This window comes from Plectropomus leopardus, chromosome 14 (assembly GCF_026936395.1).
Source record: "Plectropomus leopardus strain MGB_pleo_1.0 chromosome 14, ASM2693639v1, whole genome shotgun sequence".
Taxonomy (NCBI): Eukaryota; Metazoa; Chordata; class Actinopteri; order Perciformes; family Serranidae; genus Plectropomus; species Plectropomus leopardus.
The window spans coordinates 607,501-618,292 of record NC_142189.1 but is presented as its reverse complement, the minus strand read 5'-3'; the positions used below and the strand labels follow the sequence as shown (position 1 = coordinate 618,292).

Genomic DNA, 10,792 nt, shown 5'->3' with positions numbered 1-10,792 from the left:
AGCAGGGATTTTTTTTCGTTCTATTATTTATTTATATTCATGTATTTGCGAATATACATATTATATATATATATATATATATATATATATATATATATATATATATATATATATATATATATATATATAGTCACTTGTTTTATTATTTCAGATTGTAACACATCACATCCTTGAAACAAAATGAATTAATAAAAAGATAATGTTAAAAAGTTTTTCATTCAAAAGCACAGAAGCATTTACAACAAAATGTTGAAATATCAAATAGTGCATGACTTATTATCCTGATCACTACCGTCCATTCTCTGTTTGTTTGGTTTTTTTAAAATTGTACTGCTGTTATCAAGCTGGAGTGTTTTGTTGTTGTTGTTGTAATATAATTGCTTTAGATATATTACTCTATTTCTTTAAATAATCTTTCAACCATGCAGATATATTCAAGGAAATATAAACACTGTAGGCTAAACTGTGAATATGAATGTATACGTTTCTGAAGATGACACATATACAACATATATCAAATAGTGCAGTATTAATACCATTTCAGCATTCTACAGATTCTATAGATTATATTGTTATTATTATTATAGTTATTATTAATGTTGCTTCATATTGTAGGAATAATGTTAATGTAGGATCTCATTTTAGCTACTTTTTAACCTTCTAACAGTACAAAAGTCTGATTCACACCAAGATAGTTTTTGTTAAAATTAGCTCCTAAAAAGTACATCTTCTTTTTAGTGTTTAAAAAACAGTTAATGCATCCCCACATATTTCGATCTTTGGGATCCCTCCTCCAGAAATTACAGTTTCTACATTTCAAGCAAAGGCCATCGCCTTCGCTTCATTAATGGCCCGAAGACTCATTCTCCTTCAGTGGAAATCAGATAAACCTCCCTCTTTTATTAATTGGATTAAAGAAGTGCTCTCTCTGTTGCAGCTAGAAAAACTGAGATATAGTCGGCCTAACTGCTATGGAAAATTTAGTGTGACCTGGCGCCCATTCATTGAATGTGTTAAAAACCTGAATCTATCATAAAATGTTTCCCTGTCCATGTATGTGCAATGAAGTAATATCCTTTTTTTTTTTCCTATGTCTCGCATAAATATGTGTAATACATTAATCCTAGGTGTTTGCATATGTTTATTTATTTATAGATGTATTCATTCAATAATTATTATTGTTACTACTATTGTTATTATTGTTTTAGTGTACAGTTTGTATTATTTATTTTTTCTGTCTTGACTTTTGGGGGTGGGAGGGGGGAACATGTTTGTCTATAAATGAAAAACTATAAATAAAGCATTAAAAAAAAAAAAAAAGATCCACAGAATAAAAATAAAATATCGGGGAAAAAAACAAAAAAAAAAAAAACAGTTAATGCAGTAAAAGCATTTTCACTCGTTTTTTTTTTTTTTAACTTAAATCATTTTAAGAAAATAAAAACAAATGACAACATTCCAGGTGTATATATATATATAAGTGCCCAGGAAAAAGAGTTCAACAAATGTTTTTATTATCAATTTTATTATTATTTTGTTATACAACAAATATTAACACGTAACAAATATAGAGAAATATAGAAATCTACAGAAATTGATGCAGCTACCAGGCCTCAAAGCAATTTCCCTCACGGGATTAATAAAGCATTTCTATTTTATTCTAGTCAAGAATAGCACCTTTATTCTGAAACGCCTGAGCGGAAGCGGTGGTGGCGTTGCCGCGTGCGGAGCTGACGCTGGCGGAGCGTCAGTCGTCAGTCCGGTCCGGCTCGTGCTGAAGCCGCCTCGAGTCTCCTGCTACGGCGCAGGACTAAGATGCGGAGCTGCAGCGGAACCGGAGCCCTCGACCCGGATCAACCCAGAACCAGGACCCTCCCCCGGCCCGGCGCGGCTCGGCCCGCAGACGGCATGACAGCAGCGGCGGCGGCGGCGGAGCAGCGAGCGACAGAGACAGGCTGCGGCCGCTGAGAGAGGCTCGAGCCCGGGCAGCGAGCAGCGATGACCGCGGAGGGAAGCGGAACGATCCGGAGCCGCATCAAAAACCTGCTGCGCTCCCCGTCCATCAAACTGCGGAGGAGGAGCGGCGGCACCGCGCGGCACAAAGAGGACCTGAGCGACAAGGTGCGCGCTCTCACACACACACGCACGCACGCACGCACACACACACACACACACACACACACACACACACACACACACACACACACACACTCAATCAGCTACTGCTGGTTGTTTTTGTATGGAGCTCAGCGGGCCGCATGTTTTGACTTATTAATATATAATTATCATTATTATTGTTTTTAAATTAATATCTCTATATTTTAGGACGTTTCAAGGACTTCAGGACATTGTTAGGATTTTAGGACGTGTTCAGGATTTTAGGACATTTCTAGGATTTCTTAAAAAAATGTGTTGAAGCGTTAAACGAAAAAACAATACACTTGACATTTTGTAAGATGAAAGCCAAACAAATTTAAAGGAAAGAAGATTACTAAAATATATTTTGAAAAACTGCCAAAAATATTTAAATTTAAAAAAAGGCAACTATTTTTGAAGAAAAAATATTAGCCACAAATTTTAAAGCAAGAAAACTGATAAAACTTCCACAGAAAACATGCTGACAGAAATCAGCCATTCAGAGGTTTATGGCCCTCTGCTAAATAAAAGCAGAGGGCCATAAACCTCTGCTGAATATTTTCTATTTCTTTGAATGAGTTTGGATCCAGTTTAACAGAGTTTTACTTTGTGCTGTCATCTGTTCTCTGATTATTAGACCCTGTTTATGATCTCGTTCTCTCCGTCTTTATTGTTTATTTTTAAAGTTTGTTTATGATCTCGTTCTCTCCGTCTTTATTGTTTATTTTTAAAGTTTGTTTATGATCTCGTTCTCTCCGTCTTTATTGTTTATTTTTAAAGTTTGTTTATGATCTCGTTCTCTCCGTCTTTATTGTTTATTTTTAAAGTTTGTTTATGATCTCGTTCTCTCCGTCTTTATTGTTTATTTTTAAAGTTTGTTTATGATCTCGTTCTCTCCGTCTTTATTGTTTATTTTTAAAGTTTGTTTATGATCTCGTTCTCTCCGTCTTTATTGTTTATTTTTAAAGTTTGTTTATGATCTCGTTCTCTCCGTCTTTATTGTTTATTTTTAAAGTTTGTTTATGATCTCGTTCTCGCCTTTTTATTGTTTATTTTAAAGTTTGTTTATGATCTCGTTCTCTCCGTCTTTATTGATTATTTTTAAAGTTTGTTTATGATCTCGTTCTCTCCGTCTTTATTGATTATTTTTAAAGTTTGTTTATGATCTCGTTCTCTCCGTCTTTATTGATTATTTTTAAAGTTTGTTGATGATCTCTTTCAGGATTCCTCTGAATCTCAGTTTTAGTCTCAGTGAAACGTCTCAATTTAAAAAACATAAAAACCTAAATCAAAGAAAAATCTGATCTGAACATTTAAACCCAGTTTGACCCTCAGAGAGTCTCTGAAGGAGAGACGACCCAGAAATCTGTGGTTCCAAAAATCAGCATCCTCACTGGCTGAACTGGGTCCTGAGGTGGATTCAGTTGGTTCAGTGAAAGTGAGATTCAGAGTCTCAGTGAATCTCGTCAGTCTGTTTGTCCCTGCAGGACCTCCGTCCATCTGTCTGTCTGTCTGTGTGTGTGTGTGTGTGTGTGTGTGTGTGTGTGTGTGTGTGTGTGTGTGTGTGCGCGTGCGTGCGTGCGTGCGTGCGTGCGTGTGTGTCTGAATCTTTGACCTCAAACATCTGAGAAACATCTGTGTTCACCCACAGCAGCACAGTATTACAGTACTCATAGTATCACAGTACTCATAGTATCGCAGTACTCATAGTACTCACAATATCACAGCACTCACAGTATCTGTAGTATCTGTAGTACCCGTACAGTATCTGTCGTATCTGCAGTATCTATATAGAATCGGTAGTATTTGCAGTATCTGTATTATCTGTAGTATCTGCAGTGTTGGTACAGTATATGTAGTATTTGCAGTATCGGCATAGTATCTGTAGTATCTGTAGGTTGTGTAACTGGGTGTCTGCAGGTCCTTGAAAAGTCTTAAATTGTCTTAAATTTAATGTTTAATAAATATTAGGCCTTAAAAGTACCTCAATAGTCTTAAATCTGAGTTTCTGGTGTCTTTATGGCAGCAAACATTTCATTTATTTATTTTTCTTTAATTTCCAAATTTTCATTTCTTTTCGTGATATAAAATGCAGTGCAACGTGCAGTACAAAGACATGAGTCAGAGTTTTGGTAAAGTCAGGCGATTGGAGGAAATAGCAGAATTCACAGGGACCGTCAGTCTGAAGTGTTGTGATGGGTAAATCCTGGAGGGTCTGGACTTCCTGGGAGGTTTTTGAAACGTTCACTTCTGAACTCTCAGCTTTATGTAAAAATGATGTAAATGTAGTTATTTATTATGTGTAAACAATGTGAGCGAGATCATTTGTTAGGACGCTGCAGTGGTGAGTTTTTGACTGGCTGCTGCTGAAGATGATGGTGATGAGGACGATGAGGATGAGGATGCTGGTGAGGGTGATGGTGATGGTGATGAGGATGCGGGTGAGGGTGATGAGGATGAGGATGGTGAAGATGATGGTGATGAGGACGATGAGGCTGAGGATGCGGGTGAGGGTGATGAGGATGAGGATGAGGATGGGATGGTGAGGGTGATGGTGATGAGGATGAGGATGAGGGTGGGGATGAGGATGGTGAGGGTGATTGTGATAGTGATGATGAGGATGGTGATGGTGATGGTGAGGATGGTGATGCGGGTGAGGGTGATAGTGATGAGGATGAGGGTGAGGGTGAGGGTGAGGATGAGGATGGTGATGAGGATGAGGGTGAGGATGAGGATAGTGATGATGATGGTGATGAGGATGAGGATGGTGATGAGGATGATGATGGTGATGAGGATGAGGATGGTGATGAGGATGAGGGTGAGGGTGAGGATGAGGATGGTGATGAGGATGGTGATGAGGATGGTGATGAGAATGAGGATGAGGGTGAGGATGAGGATGGTGGTGAGGATGAGGATGGTGATGAGGATGAGGATGGTGATGAGGATGATGATGGTGATGAGGATGAGGATGGTGATGAGGATGAGGGTGAGGGTGAGGATGGTGATGAGGATGAGGATGAGGGTGAGGATGGTGATGAGGATGGTGATGAGGATGGTGATGAGAATGAGGATGAGGGTGAGGATGAGGATGGTGATGAGGATGAGGATGAGGCTTCCTGGACTGATCAGCTGGTTGTGATGCAGCAGGAGGTTGAAGGGACAGCGGCGTGTTGGTGTCAGCTGACCTGTCCTCCTGGCGGTCTGTGAGTCTGTGGACGCTGCAGAGACGACGGCGGTCCGTCAGTGACTCGTCTCCAGTCAGCTGCTGAGTTTGTTTTGTGTTTTGTTGTGAGACTGAAGCTGTGAGTTCATCCAGCTGAGAGGAAAAACTGTGAAAACGTGTGTGTGTGTGTGTGTGTGTGTGGGGGGGGGTCATGTGACAGGAGGACACACACACACACACACACACACACACACACACACACACAGCGCTGAGCCTGCTGGTTGAGGTTTCACAGACGGACGAAACGTTGAGCTGAGAGGATGAAGAGTTGGACAGGGGACAGGCTGAGGGACGCACATGGACACACAGGGGCGTTTCTAGCATGTGAGGACATTGGGGTCTCAGCTCAGACCTCAGTGAGGAATAAATGCCCTTTTTTTTCTTTGAATATCTTTTTTAGATTTTCTGTTTGAAATCCTTTGAATCGTTTGTTTTCTCTGTTTTGGGCTTTTGTCTTGAGGACAGTTGTTGTGAGAAACAGAGACGGAGGTGATGACATGCAGCAAAGCGTCCAGGTCGGTATCAAACCTGCGGCTGCTGTAGCGAGCCTTTGAACTACCGAACGCCCCGGTTTTTGGTGTTTTTTCAAATCTTTGGGCAAATTAAATTTTTTTAAAAACATATTTGACCAATTTTTTAATTTTATTTTATTTTCGTGATTTTACAAATATAGGATAATTTTGTGTTTTTTTGCTTTAATAGTTTTTGGTAATTAAAAAAAAAGTTTTGGCGATTTTGTTTTTCTTTGAATTTTTTTGAGGGTTTTTTGTTTAATTTTTTTGCAGCTTGTTTAAAAAAATATTGGAATTAACGTTTCTTTAAAAATGTTTGGGTGACTTTTTTTTTTTAAATGAGATTTTTCTTTTTCTGATTTTTTTTTTTTAAAAAAAAATTTTGTCGGGGGTGATTTTTAAAGGAAAATGTCCCACCGTAATAAAAATGACCAGAATTACACCATGTATCATAGCCAGCAACCGAAAAAACAGAAGTTATCTGGGTTTTTATTTAGATTTGATTTTTTGAATTTCTGATGTCTGATTGGACAGGAGACAGTTTAGAGAGACACTGATGGACTAAACTGGTGTCTGATTGGACAGGAGACTGTGGACAGGTAGAGACGCTGTCAGCAGGGTGCGGTCTGCAGGGAGTCTGTCAAAGTGTCTCGGTGAAATCAGGTGGATTTAAAGGTGAAGTCTGGTTCACTGTCTCACTTCCTGTCTGTGCCTCAGATCCACGTCTGTCCCCCGTGGGTGTCTCACATGGGAGACAAAAATCTGTTAAAATTTCTGATCCTGTTTGCACTGAGTCGTGAATCACGCGATGAAGATATTTCAAAGTGATTTGAATAAACACCGAGCTGGACGTATTTGTGTGTATTTGAAGACGAGTCGAGGTTTCAGGGGTTACGGGGACAGAGGATGGAGGACGGGACTCCGGCTGTCCGGATCACTTTCAGCTGTCGGGTTTTTTGATGAGTTCGTGGATGTTTGAGGAGATTTTAGGGGTTAAAAACAACAAAACAACACGAAACATAAAAATCTGTCAGTTTAAAATCAACAAAACAACAAATGTGTTGTTGTCACTGTGTGTGTGTGTCAAGTCAAGTCAGTTTTATTTATAGAGCCCATTATCACAAAACATGGTTTGCCTCAGAGGGCTTTACAGAGTACGACATCCCTCTGCCCTCAGACCCTCACATCACCCGAGGAAAAACTCCCCAAAAACAACCCCTGTAACGGGGAAAAAAAAGAGGAAGAAACCTCAGGAAGAGCGGTAGAGGATAGTGAGGGATCCCTCTTCCAGGACGGACAGACGAGCATGCGTGTGTGCATGCGTGTGTGTGTGTGTGTGTGTGTGTGTTGACTGATAATCTGACAGTGATCAATAACTGATGACCTTTGACCTCCAGGTGACCTTGGAGAAGGTTCTGGGTATCACTGCTCCGGGGAACCGAGCACTCGCCTGCGACCAACGAACGGGACTGCTGGCTTATCCTGCAGGGTGAGTGTGTGTGTGTGTGTGTGTGTGTGTGTGTGTGCGTGTGTGTGTGAGTGAGTGTGTGTCTATGAATGAGCCGGGTCATGTGATGTCTGAATGTTTTCCACACAGCTGATGTGTTCTGTGAGTATAAATACTACATATATATACATATATATACATATATATTAGTGCTGGGCATAGATTAATTTTTTTAATCTGGATTAATCTCACTGCAATCCTGTAGTTAATCTAGATTAATCTAGATTAAAATTATAGATTTGAATTTTGCCAAAGACATTCAAAATAATATCTATCTATCTAAATGATGAAAATGCATCACAAAATGCTTGAGAAAGCTGTTCTACTATAATATTTGGTAAAGAAAAATAATGTTCCATAAGATTTACTTTGGTGTTTAACTTTTTTTTATTTTGTTAAACACAGACATTTAGGAGCACAGGTTCTGTCTCCATGTGGAAAAAGCTTTTTCCTGCTAACTGGAATGAACAGCAGAGGGCGCAGCCTCTGATAACATGACCCTAACTGAACTGTGGGCCTACATTAGAGGTCATGAAGAAGACCATTAACGGTCAGCAGCTTTGTGACACGGCTGGAGCCAATCACTCCGGTCACTCAGGCAGACCAGCTTCCGCCTTGTTCGCGCCCCCTCCGCGTAATTCGACCAGGTATACATCCGCGCTTAAACAACAAAGTGAAATTGGTGCCTTGCTCACTGTATAGACCCAACTTAGTGAATAGTTTATCGCGCGATAATTTCCTTATTGCACGATAAGAATCCCGCGTTAACGCAGCACGTTAACGCTGTTAACGGCCCAGCACTAACTCATATATATATATATACATACACGTATATATATATATATATATATATAAGTATATATATGAAATACGGTGTTGGTGTACTTGTGTGTGCAGTTAAGGTTTTCTGTATAAATTCTGTGTTGGTATGTACAGTTGAGGTATTCTGTAGAGAGTATAAATACTGCGTTGGTGTACTCGCTGGGAATAAATGAGCAGACTGTCAGAGCTTCACCGTCTCATGTTCAGGATTAAACACGCTAACGACATGATCAGATTATCAGATTAAACACATCACACACACACACACACACACACGCACACACACACACACACACACACACACGCACACACACACACACGGGCGCGGCTCGTTAGGAGTCCTGGTTCAGATTTTTACCACGAGACTTTAGTCTGCAGGATTTACTTTAACGAGGAGCTCGGCCACCTGGAGAGTCCTGGAAAGACTTGATTCTTCAGGGTTTTCTGTCAGGATTTAAGGGAACTTTTAAGGATTTTAGGGAACTGTAAGGGGTTCTTTTGGGGTTTCAGGGGTTCTTGAGGGTTTTTAAGGGAACCTTGAGGTGGATTCTGGGATCTTTGAGTGAGTTCAGGGGGCTGCAGAGGTGTTTTTCAGCGCGTGCTCACAGGTTCCTCAAACCAAACAGAGGCGATGGACTAATGACCAAACCGTTTATACAAACACGGCTGCAACGATTAGTTGATTAATCAGTCGGTCAGTTCACAGAAAATTTCCTGCCACCTGTTTAATAAAAAAATTAAGTTTTGTTTTTCATTTTCAATAATGCTGAGAGGATATTTGGATGTTTTGTATTTTTAATTTTGTGTTTGTGTTTTCTTCTTTTTTTTGTTTTATTTTCTAAATAATTTTGACATCTTTAGGTGTTTTTTTCTGTTATTTTATAATTTAATTTTTTTTTACATTAGGGTTTTATTCTGTTTTTTTTTTTGTGGGTGTTTTTTTTAATATATATATATTTTTGAGTGTTTTTTTATTTAGTTTTTTTTTTTAAAGAATATTTATTTTTAGTGTTTTCTTTTTTCTTTTTAATGATTTTAAAGTTTTGTGGGTATTTTTATAAGTAAGATTTTTCAATGTTGGACTTTTAGTTTCACAGCCTGTATTAGTACTTTTACTGAAGTAAAGGATATACATACTTCTTCCACCTGTGTGCGGCTGTCAGAGCAGCCGAGAGGAAATTAGGAAAATCTGAGTGCTGAAAATATGCAAATAAAGCGAGTGAGAGAGTGGAGCTGGTTTTTGGTGTTTTCAGTGTTTGTGGTGAAGTCGTCGTCAGTCAGTGACCATAAACTATATATATATATATATATATATATATATATATATATATATGTATATAAATATATATGTATATCTTTATAATGAGTGAAAACCTCGGTGTCTCTGTGCTCTGAGGGAGTTTTTGGGGACGTTTCTGTGTGTTTACAGTTTTTACACGAACGTTTGTCTCTCTGCTAGAGGTCAAAGGTCAAAGGTTATCACACATGTTGTGTTTGTTGAGTTGTTGAAGTTTCATCACAGAGGCAGTGTGTGTCTCTGAGTGTGAAGACATTGTCTCTCACCGTCCTCACCGTCCTCACCGTCCTCTCTGTCCTCACTGTCCTCTCTGTCCCCCACCGTCCTCACCGTCCTCACCGTCCTCACCGTCCTCTCCGTCCTCACCGTCCTCACCGCCCTCACCGTCCTCTCTGTCCTCACCGTCCTCACCGTCCTCACCGTCCTCACCGTCCTCTCTGTCCTCACCGTCCTCACCGTCCTCACCGTCCTCTCTGTCCTCTCCGTCCTCACCGTCCTCACCGTCCTCACCGTCCTCTCTGTCCTCACCGTCCTCACCGTCCTCACCGTCCTCTCTGTCCTCTCCGTCCTCACCGTCCTCACCGTCCTCACCGTCCTCTCTGCCTTCTTAGTAAAAACAGAACCAGTTCCAGAGCTCGAAGTGGACTCACTGAACCACAGAGACCAAACAGACCAGACTGAGGTGTTTAAATCATCAACATCTGAGTGTCGGTGGTGTCGGACACGCCGTGTTTGTCTCTGAAACATGCAGGTTTTTCTCTGAGAAACAGAAAATAGAGAATGTTTTTGTCACACACAAAAATTTTGAAAAACGTGGAAAAAAACATTGTGAATATCATTATTACATATTTAACAGAGTGATTATAATTTTTAAGGACATTTTTTCCAGGTCATTTCCTTTTTTTCTTCCTTTTGTTAAACTCCTAATTTTAGGTAATTTTCTTGTACTTTTTCTTAATAATTCTTTATTTTTTATTATTATTTTTTTTTTACTAATTTCTTGCTCATTTTGGGTCATTTCTACTTTCTTTCCTCATTAGCTTCATTTTCTGTTTTTGAAGGACACTAAGCCAGTTTGCTCAGCTGTAATATTAAATTCATACCAATAATATCTGTAATAAAACAGGGTTTGAAAGCTGAACTAATTACATTGATGTCTTTTAAAAAATGTAAAGATAGCAAAAAGTAGCAGAGTTAAGAAGGAATGGCCTCAAAATTAGCAAGAAATTAGTAAAAAAACTAAAAGTACAAGGAAATTACCTGAAAATTAGCTCATTTAAAATAAAAATTTTAAA

General features: G+C 39.4%; 1 protein-coding gene and 1 pseudogene across 2 annotated transcripts in view; both read left to right on the top strand.

Annotated features, from left to right (window-relative positions):
• The first annotated feature begins 1,688 nt into the window (after positions 1-1,688).
• mapkbp1 (mitogen-activated protein kinase binding protein 1) overlaps positions 1,689-10,792 on the top strand; it is a 98,215-nt gene continuing 89,111 nt past the window's right edge. Inside the window, exons 1-2 of one of the 2 annotated variants that reach the window (XM_088087086.1) lie at positions 1,689-2,121; positions 7,269-7,360. In XM_088087086.1, the coding sequence (XP_087943212.1) occupies positions 1,999-2,121; positions 7,269-7,360 (215 nt within the window). In that variant the 5' untranslated portion in view covers positions 1,689-1,998. The remainder of the gene's footprint in view (positions 2,122-7,268; positions 7,361-10,792) is intronic. The other variant, XM_088087087.1, reaches the window with a different exon arrangement.
• Positions 4,493-5,591, top strand: LOC148187381 (uncharacterized; annotated as a pseudogene).